Source organism: Microcaecilia unicolor, chromosome 12, assembly GCF_901765095.1.
Source record: "Microcaecilia unicolor chromosome 12, aMicUni1.1, whole genome shotgun sequence".
Classification (NCBI taxonomy): domain Eukaryota; kingdom Metazoa; phylum Chordata; class Amphibia; order Gymnophiona; family Siphonopidae; genus Microcaecilia; species Microcaecilia unicolor.
Genome location: NC_044042.1, coordinates 19,653,772 through 19,674,283, shown reverse-complemented (window position 1 = coordinate 19,674,283; position 20,512 = coordinate 19,653,772). Strand labels below are relative to the sequence as shown.

General features: G+C 46.8%; 1 protein-coding gene across 3 annotated transcripts in view; it reads left to right on the top strand.

Annotated features, from left to right (window-relative positions):
• The window catches only part of BRPF3 (bromodomain and PHD finger containing 3), a 104,863-nt gene that overhangs the window by 34,220 nt on the left and 50,131 nt on the right, over window positions 1-20,512 (top strand). For all 3 annotated transcript variants that reach the window (XM_030220639.1, XM_030220641.1, XM_030220638.1), the window contains exons 4-5: window positions 359-490; window positions 8,606-8,734. In XM_030220639.1, coding sequence (XP_030076499.1) covers window positions 359-490; window positions 8,606-8,734 — 261 coding nt within the window. The remainder of the gene's footprint in view (window positions 1-358; window positions 491-8,605; window positions 8,735-20,512) is intronic.

Below are 20,512 nucleotides of genomic sequence, written 5' to 3'. Positions count from 1 at the left end.
ATTGGTTTTGTGAACTCGATCTAAATGGTCGCATAAGTGCATGAGGAATCAACAAATGAGCTAACTAAAGTGGAATGCCTGTATAATTTATCTTATACATTGGAGAGAGAATCTTAAAACGAATCCTGTAAATAATCAGAAGACTTCAGAATGAGAGTAACATGATCATACTTCCTAGAATTAGACAATAATTTCACCGCCTTGTTTTGAACTGTCTAATATCCATTAATCGCATATCATTATACAGAGTATTTTTATTACAACCTGTTTCAGCTCACAGTGTGGGAGAGAAGGGTCTTGTAACATAGCTAGGTGTAAGTTGGTCTCATTAAAATATTTCTTTTCATTCCTTCTACAGAAAGAGCAAGATGAAAAGACGAGTGCTGTAAAAGAGGAGCTGAAGTATTGGCAGAAGCTGCGACATGATTTGGAGAGGGCCCGGCTGCTAATTGAGCTGATCCGCAAGAGAGAGAAACTCAAAAGGGAGCAAGTAAGTTCCATTCAGTGAGAGAATTTATGGCTTTTCTGAGAACTCTGTGGTCCCATGTCCATGTTCCAGTCTGTTCTCATGTCCTGGACATATTCACTTAACCAGCCCCTCTTAATCCTTCCTTTTTCTTTGTTGGCAAGCAGAATGAATTGGCTACATAGGTGAGTGATGTCATTTGACAGTGCCAATGTGAACTTAACTGTGACACAACCACTACCTGAGAAGTCCCCTCAGTCTCTATTCATTTGAGATATGGCACGGATGCAGTTCATTCCTCACAGTTCCTCTTAACAGCAAAGAAAGAAAGTAATTTCCTTTGTTGCTGTTTTTCCTACCATTGTGTTACAAGGAATAAACATTATTATTTATTTATTTTTTTTTTGGGGGGGGGGGGGGGGGGGGGGGGGTTGCCGGGGTCTTGAAGCCTGGATTGGCCTCTGTCGGAGACAGGATGCTGGGCTTGATGGACCCTTGGTCTTTTCCCAGTATGGTGGTACTTATGTGTGTCCCCCGTCCCCCCTTTTAAAAATGGAATAATTCCTTTTCATCCTAGACTAGTTCCAAACCAGTGAGTTTTGTCCCCCTACCAGCAGATGGAGGTAGAGAAGAAGATACTGTCCAGTGACATCACCAGCATAAGTAGTGGTGCAGCCTGGGATAGTGTAGGTTGGACTATGCAACTGAATTCTTCAAATTAGGCTGGACTCACTGGATCACATTGTATGGCCTGAAGCCCAGTGGTTGAGTTCCCTGGGCTGGATTGTCTCCCAGGAATCGGTCCACGGACCTTTCCTTGCTCAGGAGAGGATGTTCCCCCCCCCCCCCCCCCCCTCTTGTTGCCCCAGACCTCAGGCCATGGGCTTTCGCTTGCTGGGGCAGGTTAGCACAGGTTTTCTGGGGCTACTGCCAGTTGGGGCTGCGTGCCCTGGTTGGGCCCCCTCCCTTCCTGCTAGAAGAGTCTCCAATTTAAAAGAACAATAAAAGAGGAACTAGGGGCAGTCATGTACTGCAGAGCCAGGGCTATCTGTCTGATAAAGTTTGTTGGGTGAAACAAATAAGATGAAAAGAGAGGATCTCTGCTTGGAGGCTTCAAAGTGGTCCCGTGGTGGACAGTGGAGATTTCTGGCCCTACTAAGTCAAGAGAATGAATCACAGTTTGGGATTGAGTGGTTCGCATGATGCACAGATGCTGGACAGCAAATGGAGTGGGATCTGTGGGAGCTGGCAAACCAACAGTGCTGCTGGCTCTTACTGCTCAGATTGCAGTGGAGGGAGAGGGAGGAGGGAAGGCAGCACTCTGAACTCCAAGGACTTGGCAGCTTTCCAGTGTTGGCCAAGGGTGGCGGTACATTTTTGCAGGTGTCCCCTGTAAATGGCTCCACCACCATCAGAGCCACAGTTTTTGGTGGGAACGGTAGCTATGTTGAGTTTGGGCTCATCGGTTCCTGTTTGGTCTAATGCTAGTGTGGCCTTGACTGAGCGGAGTGCGGGTGATGTTCTTTAAGCCCCACTTGAATTTCGAGGCCCCTAGGGGAGGTTTGCGGGGGCCTGACCCTAGATTTAAGGTCTCAATTTTATTTGGCTTTCATGGAGTGCTTACTCCAGTTGACTTCAGGGTCCAGTCCCAGGGTTCCCACTCTTGGAGGGGTGGGGGGAGGAATCTCTGGAAAGATAGTAGCTCTTCAAGAATTTCCCTGCCTCCACCTGTGGTTAAGTGCAGTAGGATCCCTAGAGGAGAGATTGGGTGGCAAGGGTTTCAATCCCCACCCCTGTACTTAATGAGTATGTTTTGACGGGGGATGTTGGCAAGGGTGATTCCTTCCTGTTATGTTCAGAGTCCCCAGAGCTGGGAGATCTCTCTTGAGGAGGAGAGCAACTCTGCTATGGTTCCGGTGGGAAAAGTTGCCCACTCTGACAGACCAAGTCTCTTGTTCTCTACAAGTTGTCCTGAGATTAGAGAGGTCCCCACACATGTTTGCTTGTCTAGTTTTTGTTACACATTGTTTAAGTTTGTTGGGTTTATTCTGAGTTTCTCCTTACTGCTTGCTTGCCTACATAAATACTGAGGCACTGGACTGGATGCCAAAAGAGAGAGGCCTCAGTTCTCTATCTCCACCTGCTAGTTGATGGTCACAGCTATCCTACTGGAATAGTGGGAAGGGCTAATGGAAAGAAAATGATCAGGTGAGACCTAATTTTCAAAAAAGAAAAGTTTTCAATAATTTACACAGTGAGTTATGAGATTTTTCCTGCTTAATGACCAAAGGAAGAGTCTTCCAAAGATATGCTGATTGAAAAATAAAAGAGCTATTCAGTTGCCTTTTATAAAGGACCCCCTTAATAGACCTGCTTGAGCAAGCCATTTGATACAGGAAAGCTCTTACATCAAACTACTGGAAGCCCTACCATCAAGTTTGGTTTTTTTTTTTTTTCAACAATTCTACCTAAGGAGGCATTTCATTCCCTACAGCAGACCCCACTGCTCAACATCAGTATTACCAATCTTGCCTTCAGATACAGAGACTTGGGGAACGCCAGCCCATAGGTGATCATTCTTGAAACCAGTCCTAGCTTTTGACACACTACCTGAAGGAGGCAGGCTCAGTAATTTCAGTCCGATGTGGAAGACAATCACCTCTGAGCAATGGGTTCTAAGTATGATCTCTATGGAGTATCAGTTACACTTTGCCTAATACCCACCCAACGAATGTCCTCTGCTCCCCCCACCACCATCACATTCCCATCCTGGCCACAGAGCTCGACCTCCTAGTCCACAGCAGTGTTGTCGAAGAAGTGCCCTTCTCTTGACTGGGCACAGGATTTCCAACTTCTTCATCTCCAAAAGGACAGGGGGCCTCAGACCCATATTTAACCTTTGTCTGTTCAACATCCACTTCAGAAAAGTTCAGAATTACCACCCTTGCCAACATTCTGCCACTCCTAAAATCAACAAGTAGCTAGCCTCCCTCAACCTTAAAGATGCCTGCAACAAAAGAGCTCATTCATGAGTTCTTGCAGGAACTCCAGTTATCCATCTGGAAAACTCTTTCCATACCTCCTACATCCAGGCATCTAGAACTCTGCTATAAAGTCCTTTCAGCATCAGGGTATGATCAACCCCAGTTTTCTTATCATGCAGTTGTTTAAGAACATAAGAACATTAACATTGCTACACTGGGACAGACTGAAGGTCCATCAAGCCCACTATCTTGTTTCCAACAGTAGCCAATCCAGATCACAAGTACCTAGCAAGATCCCGAAAGAGTAAAAACAGATTTTATTTTAGTTAAATTTGTACCCCGCGCTTTCCCACGCATAATGCTGCTTATCCCAGGGATAAACAATTTCTGCTAACCGCTTTTACCACATTCTCTGGCAGTGCATAAATGCTGCTATTCTAGTCGTTTATGCATGTATGAGGATACATGCATATATAAATTACCCTTTTTTGGCTATGCGGTATTCTGTAAATATGTGCCAGTATTCTATGGTCCCAGGCAAACAGACCACAAGATCCAGACTAGATGTCAAAAGAAACAGCAGATCATAAAGGATTGAAGATCAAAAAGCGTCAAATTTATTTATCACAATAAAATAATAAATATATACAGCCATCCCTATAATAAGCTAATGTATAAAAAGTTTAATAAATAGAGAAATATGAAATAATGAACAAAAGATAAATTTTTGCTGAATCACAAAGAAATATAGACAGGTCTGCGTCCATGTTCAGACCACTTGGTGCAACTGTTTGGAATTTTAAAAATCAGCCTTTTTTTCTGTAGTGAGTACCTTTTTATTTAAGCAGAAATCATTTATTTATTGTTTATTAATCAACCTTTCTGACCTATTCGATCCAGTGATGTCATTTGTGTGTAATAATGTCATTGGAACGCATGCTGTTGCTGTTTGTATAAGGAGGTATATACTTTTTGGCTTCAAGATTCCTTTTTACAGTTTTTGGATTGGAGACAAGAAGGATTAAATTGTTTATATTACAGTTTGTGACTCCACTAGGTGATACTTTTTCAAAACACCTCTGGGCTATGTGTGTATGTGAATTTGTTTCTTTTCTCAATAGAAATCAAACAAAATAAAACATGGAAAAGAAAATAAGATGATACCTTTTTTATTGGACATAACTTAATACATTTCTTGATTAGCTTTCAAAGGTTGCCCTTCGTCAGATCGGAAATAAGCAAATGTGCTAGCTGACAGTGTATATAAGTGAAAACATTCAAGCATTACTATGACAGTCTGACAGGGTGGGAGGATGGGGGTGGGTAGGTGGTATGCATGGGGGACATCAAAGCATATCATTGATATTCTAACAGGATGGGTGTGGATAGCTGCGGGGTGGAGAGAAATACAGCTTTATGGTTTATAATGGGCTAGGAACCCCAGCCTCCCACCCTGTCAGACTGTCATAGTAATGCTTGAATGTTTTCACTTATATACACTGTCAGCTAGCACATTTGCTTATTTCCGATCTGAGGAAGAAGGGCAACCTTCGAAAGCTAATCAAGAAATGCTTTGATGTCCCCATGCATACCTCCTACCCACCCCCATCCTCCCACTCTGTCAGACTGTCATAGTAATGCTTGAATGTTTTCACTTATATACACTGTCAGCTAGCACATTTGCTTATTTCCGATCTGAGGAAGAAGGGCAACCTTCGAAAGCTAATCAAGAAATGTATTAAGTTATGTCCAATAAAAAAGGTATCATCTTATTTTCTTTTCCATGTTTTGTTTTGTTTGATTTCTATTGATAACCTTAAGAGTGGACTAACACGGCTACCACACTCCTCTTTCTTTTCTCACAAATCACATATGCATGTTTTTATACTAAATGGTACTCTGCTATTAGTTGGTTAATCCATTTACATCTCACTGATCTGTTTATTCATTATGTAACTTTTGTATGGCCTATATGTAGCTAATAGTAAGTTTTAAGATGTTTTATGGCTCTGGTCTGTTGTTGATGTTTTTATTGTCATTTATGATTTATACTAACATGTTTTTTAATGTATTCACAGTATTTAAAAGCCCCCGATGCAGCTCTTGTTTGTTTATTTATATATTACACATGGGGTCTAACTTAGGCTTCAATGCGGTTTACAAAAGCAATTAAAAAGCAGATAAAATCAATGATAAAATAGAAAAGGGGGGAATAAAAAGGGCTGTGTCAGGCTTTTAACTATTTATTTACTTATTATTTTATTGTGGTGAATAAATTGAACTCTCTTTTTATCTTAGTCCTTTGCGATCTGCTGTTTCTTTTGACATCTGGTCCATAAACCGCTACTAAACGGACTTGGAAAAATCCAAAATTCCAGGAATAACATGTATAGAATGTTTGTACGTTTGGGAAGCTTGCCAGGTGCCCTTGGCCTGGATTGGCCGCTGTCGTGGACAGGATGCTGGGCTCGATGGACCCTTGGTCTTTTCCCAGTATGGCATTACTTATGTACTTATGTACTTAAAGTTAGGCATCATTTACAGAATACGCTTACCGCTAGATTCTATATAGCATGCCTAGAGATCCATGCCAAAATCCAGGAATATTCGATAACAACATAACACGCGTAACTTAATTAGCTTAACAAGCCAGTCAGTGTTTTTAACAGCTCTTAACAAGCAATAATGAGCAGTAATTGACAATAATTAGAATTTGTGTGCACAACTCGCTAATCGTATTTTGTAATGAACTGCGTGCAGTTCAAAAGGGACATAGTTACGGGCAGGGAAATGGGTGTTCCCTGGGCATTCTGACCGTCAGAGATGGAGCCAGGCTTGACCACCCAAAAGGGGGCAAGGCCCGAGCTAAATACTGAGTAAGACTCGACTCTCAGAAAATGGAACAAGATGCAACCTGCCATTGTACTAGCCATGACCTAAACTAACTGAACAAGGCTTGGACTCCAGAAACTCAGCAAGGCCTAACCTCCAGAGTCAGAAATACCGTTGAGATCCGGGGACGGCGCACGGCTCAAGTCCAAGCCATAGCCGATCACTAACCCGTACAAGGGCTCATCCTACAAAACAGAACAAGACCTTGTATCCAAGGCAGAGCTAGGACAGCAGCTTGAAAGGGCAAGGCCTTACTGCCATAGATGAGAAAGGTCCCGCCATCCAGAGATGGAGAAAGGGCCAGTAGTCAGATACAGGACAAGGCTCAGCATCAAAAGACAGTCCAACCCGCAATCCAGAGACGGGGTAAGGCTCAACTTTCAGCGAAGGCAAACAGGAACAGGGCAAGACCAAAGCAGCTGCCAGCGCTTTAAAACATAGCATTCCCTAATGGCTCTTTAAAGAGTTAGGCCTTAGGCATACTTAGAAACTCCACAGACACAAAGAATTCAGAATAATCCAACACCCCAACAGAAGGGGGAGGAGGTAAAAGTTGGAAAGGCCACTGAAGAGAGTCAGCTGCCCACAGAACTGTCCATCCACTTGCTGAGATAGAGAGAATACTGAAGGTGAGGCTGCTGCACAGTATCCCTTATTGCAAAGCTTTGGAGTTGCAAAGCCTGTTTTACATGCAGGAAAGGGCTTTTCTCCACTTGTGTAGGTGATTCATCCTCTTGTTGGCAGGGAAAGCAAAGTTCACTTGTGACCAAGATTCTCTGTAGACAGCAGCATAAATTTTATTATTTCTATTCACTTTTTAAATACTTTAACTACTTATATGTATATTTATATATGTATATAATCAGAAACTGAATTAGACTCTCATCAGTCCACCTTCCTGGGGAATTGATCCTTAAGTTCTATATTAGACTGAATGGACCTTTGAAGTAATAGCTGTGTGGGAACTCTGAACAGGCTCATAAAAATCAGATCACAGATAGGTAGTCTTGAGTTGGCACCATTGAATGACATCACACGCTTTTGTGTCTTATTTTTCCTGTCTGCCGAGTACACAGGAAAATTGCTTACTTTCTGACTTATGTAGACTGGTTCGTCACTGTGTTGTAGCTGCAGGTGGGAAGGATTTAGTTATGGGCCAATCTGACCCATATTGGCCCCCATGGCTGAGCGGACAGAAATTAACTTTCTTTGGTTTTACTCCAGTACTGCTTTTCAGCCAGTCAGCAGTTGTTGTTGCTGCAGAAGCAGTCCCTAAAAGCCAAGTTTTATAAATACTGGGTCCAATATTTAAAATGAGAGATTCGTGCCCAGTTTAGTCATGCTGAGAGGCTCAGGAGGGGGTGTTCAATAACAGTTAACCGGGCAGTGCTGCTGAATATCTCCTCTAACTGCTGCAGCACTGTCTGTGGAGGTTATGCTGGCAACAGCAGTATTCAGTGCCATTGCCCACATAGCTAACTGGGCAACTAGGACCACTTAAATAGTAGTCCTATTTTTGCCCAGTTAACTGTGTGGGTAGAGCACTGAATATTGTCCGTACCCACATAACTGGAAATCAACGAAGCAGATCTGCTTCGTTGATTTCCATCTTGGAGTTTGCAGATCGTCTGCCTTGCTGTTTTCTTGGACCCTCCCTTTTGGGCATTCTTGAACCTGCACTTTCAGGTATCATACCCACATAACTTCCAAGTACCACAGCTGATCCAAACATTCACAAGCAGATTTGGATTTTGAATTTAGTTTACACATTTTCAGTAGTAGCTCAAGGCAAGTTATGTTCAGGTATAGAAAACTTCTTATTCTATAATTTTAACACCTAATGCCAGTCTTAAGTTTTAACGCGAGGCAATGAAGGATTAAGTAACTTTGCTTTGTACTTTTTTTAATTGGGGTTGTAGGGTGTTTGTGTTGTTTGTATTTTTCCTATTTTAATTGGCTTTCTATTCTGAATCTGTTTTATTATTATTTATGTAAACCACTCTGACCTGTCTGACAAATAGGGTGGTATATCAAATGTTTTAAAATTATTAAACTTGCCCAAAATGACAGGGGACATCATTGGGAATTTGAACCCTGACTTCCCTGGTTCTCAGCCCACTGCTTTAACTGTTAGGTTATTCCTTTGCTAGTAAACATAGGTACAGTGAAAATGAATGGGCCATAACATTTCAGGCATAGACTTCTTTACAGTTATGGAACAAATTGACAAGACCAGAGTTTTGTCATATTTATTCATCTTTAGGTGAAGGTTCAGCAGGCAGCTATGGAGCTCCAGCTGACTCCATTCAATGTGTTACTGCGCACCACGCTTGACTTACTACAGGAGAAGGATTCAGCCCGGATCTTCGCAGAACCTGTCAACTTGAAAGAGGCAAGTGTCCCTTTTATGAATGCACAGTGTGGGGTGTTAAGGGAGGGCACATCAGTTAGTAATTGGGGTACAGCAGCCGTCCATGCCATCATGCTAGCTTGCAGAGCTACTATTTTTGTGTACTGGGCAAACTCCATAAAGATTGTGTAAAAGAGACCTAGAGGTAATGAAACTCAGGGTCGAGCCATTTCTTTGAAGAAGCTCACATAGAGCTATTGTCCTTAAAACAGCTGGCTTAGATGCTCATATTTTCAACTTGGCTATTGTAGCTGTGTCATTCTGCTCTCTCCTTTTTTGTCCTAATAGAACTTGCTTCTTAACGTTTCTACACTTTCTCCAAGGACAAGCAGGGCGCTTGTTCTCACATGTGGGTAGATGTCCACGTTGGCCCAGGAATTGGCATTTTGCAATCAAAATATATAAAAAAGTTTTGCCAGAGTCTTCTGGCGCACGTGCACCGTGCATGCGTGGACTGATTTCCCGCCTGTCGCGTGAGCAGGTATCGTCAGTTTTCTTTTCTCCGTGTTGAGGTGTGGTAGGTTTTTATTTGCGCTCCTTTCAGGCCCAGGAAAGAGTCTTCGAGTTTTTTTCGCTCTTTTTTTCTAAATTTTCTTTATTTTACTTCAATTGTCTTTAAAAAAAAAAAAAAAAAAAAGTTCCCGTAATGTCTGATTTTTTTTTTTTTCACTTTTTAAAGTTTCCTTTGTTTTTCGACGCGGCCAGCTTGTTCCCTTATTTTTTGTGCCCCTTTTTCTGATAACAGGCACAATCGTATCTTTTGATTTCGCCGAAGCTGTTTTTCCTTCCATGTCATCGAAAACACCTAGCGGCTTCAAACGTTGTACTCGGTGCAACCAGACCATCTCAGGTACCGATAACTACGCCTGGTGTATCCAGTGCCTTGGGCCCGACCATAGCCCAGCTGCTTGTAGTCTGTGTCTTCTTATGAAGAAACGGACCCAAGCATCTCGAAACCCAACGAGAAAAGCTTTTTGGGGCTCGGTCCGGTCCTTCGACATCGGTACCAAGGTCGGTGGTGTCGACATCAACATCGAGGGAAGCATTGATGTCGGGAGCGGAGGTAATGGCTGCTAAAAGACCAACTCGCGCTGGGAGCAGTGAGGCATCGAGTGGGTCTCCACCTGCCTCGAGGCCTCCTGTTATGTTGGCCCCCCGGGACCAACCTTCGTCGGACCCAGCCCTGAGGAGACATGAGGATTCCACGTCCTGCTCATCGGTACCAAGGAGTCTTGATGACGGGCGTCAATCGAAGGCAAAGAAGCACAGTCATCATTCTCCTTCGACAAACGTTGTCGGGAGCTCCGGGGCATCGAAGGAATCGGCACCCGAGAAGCGTCGGTGCCGAGAGGATCACGCCCCCTCTATACAGGAGGTGCCAATGCGTCTGTCTTCTGGCAGCCCGGTACCTGCTCCCGAGCCTCGACAGATTCTGCCACCGGCTCCTTTACCGACCCCACAGCCTTGCCCGACGGCGGTTCTCGACGAGCACATCAGGGCCCTGCTTCCAGAGCTTCTGGAAGGATTGCTGCGCCAGTCTGCTTCGGTGTCAGGGGTGCTTGCGCCTTCCGTACAGTCTGCTGCAGTGGCATCTGGCCCTTCGCCTGTGGTGAGGTCCCCGACCTCGGTGCCGCCTACCACCCAGGTCGATTCCCCTTCGACGGTGGAGAAAGCTTCACCGCAGTCCAGGTGGGCGTCGATTTCTCGGCACCGCCATCGAGGACGTCATTCCTCGGCGTCGAGGCAGGCTCAGTTTCGGACTGCTCTGAGGGAAATCTTGTCCGATACTGAAGATGAGCGTTTGTGGGAGGAAGAGGAAGATCCCAGGTACTTTTATTCTGACGAGTCCTATGGGATTCTCTCTGAACCTTCCCCTCCCCAGAAAGGAGATTTTCTCCACCGGAGAGTCTATCTTTTACCTCCTTTGTCAGGGAAATGGCTGTGGCTATTCCCTTCCCTATGGAGGTTGAGGATGAGCCCAGGGCTGAGATGCTCGAGGTCCTGGATTATCCTCCACCTAGAGAGGCTGCAACGGCTCCTTTGCATAACGTACTGAAGGAAGTCCTTATGCGAAACTGGTCATTCCCTCTGTCTATTCCCGTGATCCCGAAAAAAGCTGAATCCCAGTATCGGATCCACGGTGAACCTGGATTGATGAGGTCTCAGCTACCTCACAATTCCATGGTGGTGGACTCCGCCCTCAAAAGAGCCAAGAGCACTAGGGACTATGCCTTGGCGCCCCCAGGCAGAGAATCTAGAACCTTGGACTCTTTTGGCAGGAAGATGTATCAGGCTGCTATGCTCGCTGCCAAGATCCAGACATACCAGCTCTTCACGAGCGTCCACTTGCTGAACTCGGTGAGGCAACTGTCCAGCTTGGTTGATGCACTCCCTCCAGAGCAGGCCGAGCCTTTTCGCCAGGTGGTCAGGTAGCAGAAGGCATGTCAAATTCCTGGCCAGGGGTACATTCGACACTTCTGATGTAGCATCCAGGATCGCTGCTCAAGGTATAGTGATACACAGACTCTCATGGCTGCGTGTCTCTGACCTGGATCATTTGGTCCAGCAGCAGATGGTGGATGTTCCTTGCCAGGGGGGATAACTTTTTTGTTGAGAAAGTAGAGGATGTAGTTGACCAGATCAAGAAGCATAATGATTCTATGGATTCTCTCTCCCGCCGGGCATCTTTTGCTACTACCTCCTCATCTAGGAGGTTTTTTTGGGGGAAGAGGAGTGCTTCCTATTACTATCCTAGGCGTAGGTACACTCCTGCTTCTCAGCAGCCTGCCCAGGCTCAACCCCAGCGCGCTCGTTCTCGTCAACAGCGTGCGCCTAAGGCCCCTGGTGCTCCCCAGCAAAAGCATAGCCTCAGTAAAAGTGTCTGTACCTGACGACTTGCCGGTAGAGGGGAGATTGATGTTTTTTCACCGAAGGTGGCCTCTCATAACCTTCGACCGGTGGGTTCTTCAAATAGTCCAGTTAGGATATACTCTCAATCTGGAATCCAAACCTCCAAATTGCCCACCAGGAGCTCATTCTTACAGCTCCCAGCACACGCTGGTACTTGCAGAGGAACTTTCCGCCCTTCTAAAGGCCAGTGCGGTCGAACCTGTTACACCACTACTACTTAACATTTCTAAAGCTCTACTAGGGTTACGCAGCGCTGTACAGTTTAAACGAGGAAGGACAGTCCCTGCTCAAGAGCTTACAATCTAAAGGACAGGTAAGCAGTCAGTCTAAAGGACAGGTAAGCAGTCAATCAAACGGGGAAGTGTAGGTTTCCTGAATAGAGGTAAGTGGTTAAGTGCCGAAAGCTACAGTGAAGAGGTGGGCTTTGAGTAAGGATTTGAAGATGGGCAGGGAGGGCGCATGGTGTATGGGTTTGGGAAGTTTATTCCAAGCATAGGGTGAGGCGAGGCAGAAGGGGCGGAGTCTGGAGTTGGCGGTGGTGGAGAAGGGTACTGATAGGAGGGATTTGTCCTGTGAGCGGAGGTTACGGGTAGGAACGTACGGGGAGATTATTACTACTACTACTAATTAGCATTTCTATAGCGCTACAAGGCGTACGCAGCGCTGCACAAACATAGAAGAAAGACAGTCCCTGCTCAAAGAGCTTACAATCTAATAGACAAAAAATAAAGTAATCAAATCAATTAATGTGTACAGGAAGGAGGAGAGGAGGGTAGGTGGAGGCGAGTGGTTACGAGTCAAAAGCAATGTTAAAGAGGTGGGCTTTCAGTCTAGATTTAAAGGTGGCCAAGGATGGGGCAAGACGTAGGGGCTCAGGAAGTTTATTCCAGGCGTAGGTGCAGCGAGACAGAAGGCACGAAGTCTGGAGTTGGCAGTAGTGGAGAAGGGAACAGATAAGAAGGATTTATCCATGGAGCAGAGTGCATGGGAAGGGGTGTAGGGAAGGACGAGTGTGGAGAGATACTGGGGAGCAGCAGAGTGAGTACATTTATAGGTTAGTAGAAGAAGTTTGAACAGGATGCAAAAACGGATAGGGAGCCAGTGAAGCGACTTGAGGAGAGGGGTAGTATGAGTAAAGCGACCCTGGCGGAAGACGAGACGGGCAGCAGAGTTTTGAACCGATTGGAGAGGGGAGAGGTGACTAAGTGAGAGGCCAGCAAGAAGCAGATTGCAGTAGTCTAAACGAGAGGTGACAAGGGTGTGGATGAGGGTTTTGATAGAGTGCTCGGAAAGAAAGGGGCGGATTTTACGGATGTTGTAAAGAAAAAAGCGACAGGTCTTGGCGATCTGCTGGATATGAGCAGAGAAGGAGAGAGAAGAGTCAAAGATGACCCCAAGGTTTTGAGCTGAGGAGACAGGGAGAATGAGAGAGCCATCAACAGAAATAGAAAACGGGGGGAGATGAGGGTAGAGAGGTAATGAGGGGCTGCAGATTGAGTGCATTTGTAGGTTAGTAGGAAAAGCTTGTATACGGTAACTGATCGGGAGCCAGTGAAGTGACTTGAGGAGAGGGGTGATGTGAGTATATTGGTCCATGCGGAAGATAAGACACGCGGCGGAATTCTGGACGGATTGAAGGGGGGATAGATGGTTAAGTGGGAGGCCAGTGAGTAGTAGGTTGCAATAGTCAAGGCGAGAGGTAACGAGTGAGTGGATGAGGGTTCGGGTGGTCTGTTCAGAGAGAAACGAGCGAATTTTGCTAATATTATAGAGAAAGAAGCGACAGGTCTTGTTGGTGGATGAAGGGCTGGGATTACGCCTTGTAGCGCTATAGAAATGCTAAATAGTAGTAGTAGTAGTAGTAGGATTCTATTCCAGTTACTTCCTTGTGCAAAAGAAAACAGGGGGGATGCGTCCCATCCTAGACCTAAGGGCCCTGAACAAATTTCTAGTCCGAGAAAAGTTCAGGATGGTTTCCCTGAGCACCCTTCTTCCCATGATTAAAGAGAATGATTGGCTATGCTCTCTGGGCATAAAGGATGCTTACACCCACATCTCAATACTTCTAGCTCACAGGAGGCATCTTCGATTTTGGCTAGGAACACAGCACTTTCAGTACCATGTACTGCCCTTTGGTCTGGCGTCTGCGCCCAAAGTGTTCACAAAGTGCCTGGCGGTAGTCGCAGCATCGCTACGCAGACTGGGAGTGCATGTGTTCCCTTATCTATTGGTTGGTGAAGAGCACCTCAGAGGCAGGTGCTCTACAGTCCATGCGAAAGACTATTCAAGTGCTAGAGCTACTGGGGTTCGTGATAAATTATTCCAAGTCCCATCTCACCCCAGTTCAAAAAGTGTAATTCATTGGAGCTCTTTTGAACACAAAGACAGCTCGTGCTTATCTTCCCAAGGCAGGGGCAGACAACCTCCTGTTCATAGTGTGAGTGTCTCAACAGATCACGGCTCGGCAGATGTTGAGACTACTGGGGCACAGTTCATGTAACTCCCATGACATGTCTACACATGAGACCAGCTCAATGGACCCTAGCTTCCCAGTGGTGTCAAGCTGCGGGGGATCTAGAGGATATGATCCAACTGTTCACCGACTTTCGGAATTCCCTTCAATGGTGGACAATGCGATCCACTTTGACCTTGGGACACCCATTCCAAATTTATCAGCCACAAAAAGTGTTGATGATGGATGCATCCCTCCTGGGGTGGGGGGCTCATGTAGATGGGCTTCACACTCAAGGAGCTTGGTCCTTTCAGGAAAAAGGTCTTCAGATCAACCTCCTGTAATTGTGAGTGATCTGGAACGCTCTAAAGGCTTTCAGAGATTGGCTATCCAACCATATCATTTTGATTCAGTCAGACAATCAGGTAGCCATGTATTCCACCAACAAGTAGGGGGGCACCGGATCTTGCCCTCTATGTCAGGAAGCCGTCCAGATGTGGCTTTGGGCTCGCCTTCACGGCATGTTTCTCCAAGCCATTTATCTGGCAGGCGTAGACAACAGTCTGGCCGACAGGTTGAGCAGGATAATGCAACCTCACGAATGGTCACAACATGGGCGTAGTCCGCAAGATCTTCCGAGCGTTGGGCACTTCGGTGGATCTTTTTGCCACTCAGATCAATCACAAGGTCCCTCAGTTCTGTTCCAGGCTTCAGCCCTACAACAGACTAGCGTCGGATGCCTTTCTCCTGCATTGGGGGACAGGCCTTCTGTATGCGTATCCTCCCATACCTCTAGTAGGGAAGACTTTGCTGAAACTCAAGCAAGACTGCAGAACCATGATCCTGATTGCACCCTTCTGGCCGCGTCAGATTTGGTTCCCTCTTCTTCTGGAGTTGTCCTCCGAAGAACCGTGGAGATTGGAATGTTTTCTAGCCCTCAACACCCAGAATGAGGGGGTCGCTTCTACATCCCAACCTCCAGTCTCTGGCTCTCATGGCCTGGATGTTGAGGGCTTAGAATTTGCCTCCTTGGGTCTATGAGAGGGTGTCTCCCGAGTCTTGCTTCCAGAAAAGATTCCACGAAGAGGTGTTACTCTTTCAAATGGAGGAGGTTTGCCGTCTGGTGTGACAGCAAGGCCCTAGATCCTCTTTCTTGTCCTACACAGACCCTGCTTGAATATCTTCTACACTTATCAGACTCTGGCCTCAAAACCAACTCAGTAAGGGTTCATCTTAGTGCGATTAGTGCCTGTCATCACCGTGTAGAGGGTGAGCCTATCTCTGCACAGCCTTTAGTTCGCTTCGTGAGAGGTTTGCTTTTTTCAAAGCCCCCTGTCAAACCTCCACCAGTGTCTCGGGATCTCAACGTTGTTCTCACCCAGCTGATGAAAGCTCCTTTTGAGCCACTGAATTCCTGCCATCTGAAGTACTTGACCTACTTCAGCTCGTAGTGTCAGTGAGCTTCAGGCCCTGGTAGTGCATGCACCTTATATCAAGTTTCATCACAACAGAGTAGTCCTCCGCACGCACCCTAAGTTTCTGCCAAAGGTGGTGTCGGAGTTCCATCTGAATCAGTCTATTGTCTTGCCAACATTCTTTCCCCGTCCTCATACCCACCCTGGCGAAAGCAGTTTGCATACCTTGGACTGCAAGAGAGCATTGGCCTTTTACGTGAAGCGGACAAAGCCCTTCAGACAGTCCGCCCAGTTGTTTGTCTCTTTCGATCCCTAAAGGAGGGGAGTCACTGTCGGAAAACGCACAATCTCCAATTGGCTAGCAGATTGCATTTCCTTTACTTATGCCCAAGCTGGGCTGTCTCTTGAGGGCCATGTCACGGCTCATAATGTTAGAGCCATGGCTGCGTCAGTGGCTCATTTGAAGTCAGCTTCCATTGAAGAGATTTGCAAGGCTGCAACGTTGTCATCAGTCCACACATTCACATCTCACTACTGCCTTCAGCAGGATACCCGACGCGACAGTCGGTGTGGGCAGTCGGTGCTGCAGAATCTGTTCGGGGTTTAGAATCCAACTCCACCCCCCCTAGACCTATCTTTGTTCTGTTCCAGGCTGCACTCTCAGTTAGTTGTTTATGGTTTCAGGTCAATGTATGTTCTGTCCTCGCCGTTGCAAGGCCCAATTGACCAATGTTCATTGTTTTGAGTGAGCCTGGTTGCTAGGGATACCGCACGTGAGAACAAGCAGCCTGCTTGTCCTCGGAGAAAGTGAATATACTTACCTGTAGCAGGTATTCTTCGAGGACAGCAGGCTGATTGTTCTCACAAACCCGCCCACCTCCCCTTTGGAGTTGTTATTTATTTCTTTATATGATTTTTAATTTAACTGACGAGACCTGCTCATGCGATGGGCGGGAAATCAGTCCATGCATGCACGGTGTGCACTGCACACACGCCAGAAGACAGTGGCAAAACTTTTTTTATATTTTGCTTGCAAAATGCCGGTTCCTGGGCCGACGTGGACGTCAACCCACATGTGAGAACAATCAGCATTCTGTCCTCTGAGAATACCTGCTGCAGGTAAGTATCTTCGCTTTATAGTGCACCATTTTAGGTTTTATGGCTTATGGTTATTTTATTTTCCTTCTGTTGTGTTTATCATATTGTATGCCATGACTATTGTGTTAGAAAGCATGGGCTATGAGAAAGTTAAAAAATAAAAAAATTATAATTGTGCTCCAAATTTTAGGGCCTGTTTTTTGTTTTTCATATCATATCAGACTTTTCGTGTACCTACCACTTTTTTTTAGTTTTTTGTAAGTTTGATCCTTCAGTCCTGTTGTTGACATGTGGTGCTTTTCCTGATAAAAGCCTTAATTAGGTTTTGGAGACATTTTAAGTTTATTTTATTTGTGTTCCACTCTGTTCAGGCCTCTCTGTCCTCAACTTCCAGTCGGGTAACTTTTCAAGTCATTTGATTTAGCTATGGTCACTTTTCTGGACAACGTCCCAAAAGCACCCAGAGGATTTCAAGAGTATATACTTAGTGCAACAGGACCATGTCTATAATAGATATTCTTAATTGGTGTTTGCAATTCTTGGGCCCCAACCCTGATCCCGTTCTTTGTAAATTATGGGGTCAGTATTCAGCTGGCAACGCTCAACATTTTTCTGACCGCCACTGATGTTATGCCTGGAAATTCAATGCTGGGCCACGGCTGGGATTTGGCATTGAATTTTCAGGTTTGTGGGAATAGTGGGAAGTTACGTAATGGAAGTGCTGATATTCAGCACTTAACTGGCTATGGGGCACCGCATAAATTATGCGGTTACCTTGGCCAGCTAAGTGCTGATTCCTTATTGTCTCCTCCAGACCATTCCCTACGAGTGGTTAATATGCACTCCTACCAGCAGAGGGAGACTGAGAATTATTGAACAGCGTTCCTGTTTAAGGGACTGTGCAACCCTGACCTCAGTATTTCTCAGTCTCCCAGCAGAGGTAGGTGCTGTGCAACCCTGCTCCATGTTTTTGGTGGGTATGCCGGTTTTGGCCCCTTGGTTTTAGTTAGGTTTACAGGTTCCCTTTAGGGATCTTGCTTAGTGGTTTAGTAAAAGAGAAAAGAAAAAAAGGAATAAAATGAAACCTCCTTGGGAGAGAAACAGCTGAATTGGTCTCGGGCTCTTGGCCCCTGCCCCTCTTGAGGGGTGTACACTCCGGGTCCCTCCCCCTCCCCGCTCCCCTCTGCCCTTAGCAGTGCGCCTCGGCCTTCTCCCCTCTTCTCTGAGAGAAGTTCCTTCAGGCAAGGCCCCTGGTGGGAACAGTGCATCGGTGCTGGTTTTTGGTGCCTTCGCTTTTGCAGCTGCAATCTTGAAAAAGAAAAAAGGAAGCCAGAACCAAGGCAATCTAGGAGGATTGCAGGGAGTTTGGTGGTGGGACGCTGTTCCTGGTCCCTGCGAGGGCAGCTTTTCTTCCCTCCCTTCTCCGATGGCGGTGCAGTCTGAGAAGCTGTGCCATTTTGCGGCCTGTTCAGCGCACTGCATGGTCTCCCATAGCACCAGCTTGTGCAGGGTTTGCGAGGAGGTGAGGCCCGGTTCTGGGGAGGAGCCGGATTTGGGTATTCTGATGGCAGTAGGTGCAGCTATGATTCCTGGGCCGACAGCTGAAAGGTCGGAGGTGCAGAGCACTCCTTCCCATTGCGCGACTGACGTGGTTTTGGCAGGAACGTCTGCCATGTTGCTTCCTCTGCCACCGGTCCTTTCTTTCTCTGAGGAGCCACTGGTGATGTTGTGGCAGGACTGCTCAGGAGCTTCAGCAGCTCTGTTTTCGTCAGAATTTGTGCTGCTACCATCAGGCTTATTGCCTGAAGAGAGGAATTTCTCCTGATGCTGCAGCGGGTTGTCCGGCCCCTCCTCAATGGAATGGGCCCTTGGGGTCTGCAGTTGAGGCACCCGGGTCCAAGAGGCCACGTCTGGCTGGCATAGAGGATCTGGGGGAAGCTCTCTCCCTTGGTTAAGACCCTCCAGTAGATGCGGAGGGGGGGGGGGGAGAGTTTGGGGACGCAGAATCCCTGGATGAACCCTCAGAGGCTCCCTTAGGTGAGGATCCTTCGGTAGTACTCATTTTTAGAAGGCAAGAGCTGCCCTTCCTGTTGGCGGAGGTACTTCAGATGCTTAAATTGTCTGAAGATCCCCCTCAGGTGTCCCGGAAAGGGGACCCGCTTCTTAAGGGGCTTCGTAGACCTCCAAAAACCTTTCCTTATCATGAGGATTTGAAGGAACTGGTGGAGGTGGAATAGCTAGTTTCCGATTCGCATTTACAATCTGTAGTGCCATGGCTTGCCTTTATCAGCTCCCTCAGGCAGATCTGGAGAACTTTCGGGTCCCCAAGGTGGACGCGCTAGTTACAGCGGTCACCAAGAAGTCGGCCATCCATCTTGAGGGTGGGGCATCTCTCAAGGACCTGCAGGATCGCAGGTTGGAAGCTTTGTTGAAGCACTCCAAGGTTTCTGCTTTGGCCTTGCAGGTGGCCATCCGCAAGGGTATGTGGCTCGGACCTGTTTTCGTTGGACTGAGCATCTTCCCGATGTTCCAGCAGACACCTCTTCTCATTCGGCAGCCGATGTCATTAATCTGGAGATGGAGCACCGCTTTTCTTGCGGATGCCATGTATGACTTGGTTCGGGGCTCTGCGAGGAATCTGGCACTGGTAGTGTCGGAATGCCGCTTCTTGTGGCTCCGTCACTGGGCGACGGATGTAGCATCCAAAGTACGTCTGAGTCAGCTTCCTTTCCACGGTAAGCTTCTTTTTGGGGATGAGTTGGAGAAACTTGTCAAGAGTCTGGGCGAGTTCGAAGGGGCTCGGCTTCCGGAGAATAGGTCCCGCTTGGCTTCCCGATCTGCGGCCTGAGGGCGCCTTAGGGAGGCTTGCAGATACAGGACAGGTAGAGGTGCTAGTTCTCAACATGCTTGGTGCTGGAATAGAGGTCAGTCCTTTCAGCCCTTTCGGGGTAACCGTAGAGGAGGTCGCGACGGAGGCTCTGGGGGATCCAGCAGTGCCAGAACCTCCCAATAAAGGTGCAGGGGCCCAATCTCCGATTCTGGCTGTGGGAGGCAGGCTTCAGCTGTTTTATCGGAGCTGGGTCTGGGTAACTTCAGAACAGTGGGTCTTAGATATAGTCAGGTACATGTATGCCCTGGAGTTTTGCCCTCCGCTTCCAGATGCCTTTCTTGTTTCTCCTTGCAAGTCACCACTCAAGGCCAGGGCCGTGTGTCAGACCCTGGATCGTCCAGAGGAGAAGGATAAATTACAGCTTCCCAGGGTGGGCTCCCTGGTTATGGTGGTGACTAAGAAGACACCTTGCTGGTGGAATGGGACATTGCCCTAAAAGACCTACAGAATAGGAAGCTAGAAGACTTGCTGAAACAAGCCTTTGAAGTGGCCTCTTTGGGCCTTCAAGCAACAGTGTGCACTCATTTGTGATAAGAGCATGCCTGAAGTGGCATCAGCAGTCTGAAACACAAGACAGGCTCCATAACGCCCAGCTGGAAGTGGGGTTGGCCTACTTGGTAAGTGCTGTTTATGACATGTTACGGGTTACGGCCTGCAGTATGTCTTTGACTGTCGTGGCATGTTGACAACTCTGATTGCGGCATTGGGCATCAAAGTCATGTCTACTTAAACTGCCCTTTTCAGGGCAAGTGAATATTTGAAGAAGATCTCAGTATCTTGGTGAAAGAACTGGGGGAAACTAAGTCACAGCGGTTGCTGGAGGATAAGCTGAAAGCCTCTGGTTGTCCATCTTCAGGGGGCTCTCAGTTTTGAGACAGCAGATGGTACCGGCCTGGTTGTTAGCAGTATGGTAAGAAGTCCTGCTTTCAGGCATGCTAATCTTCCTTTCAGGCAGACAGGAAGTCCTCTTAGTCAGCTAGAGCGCCTAATACCTC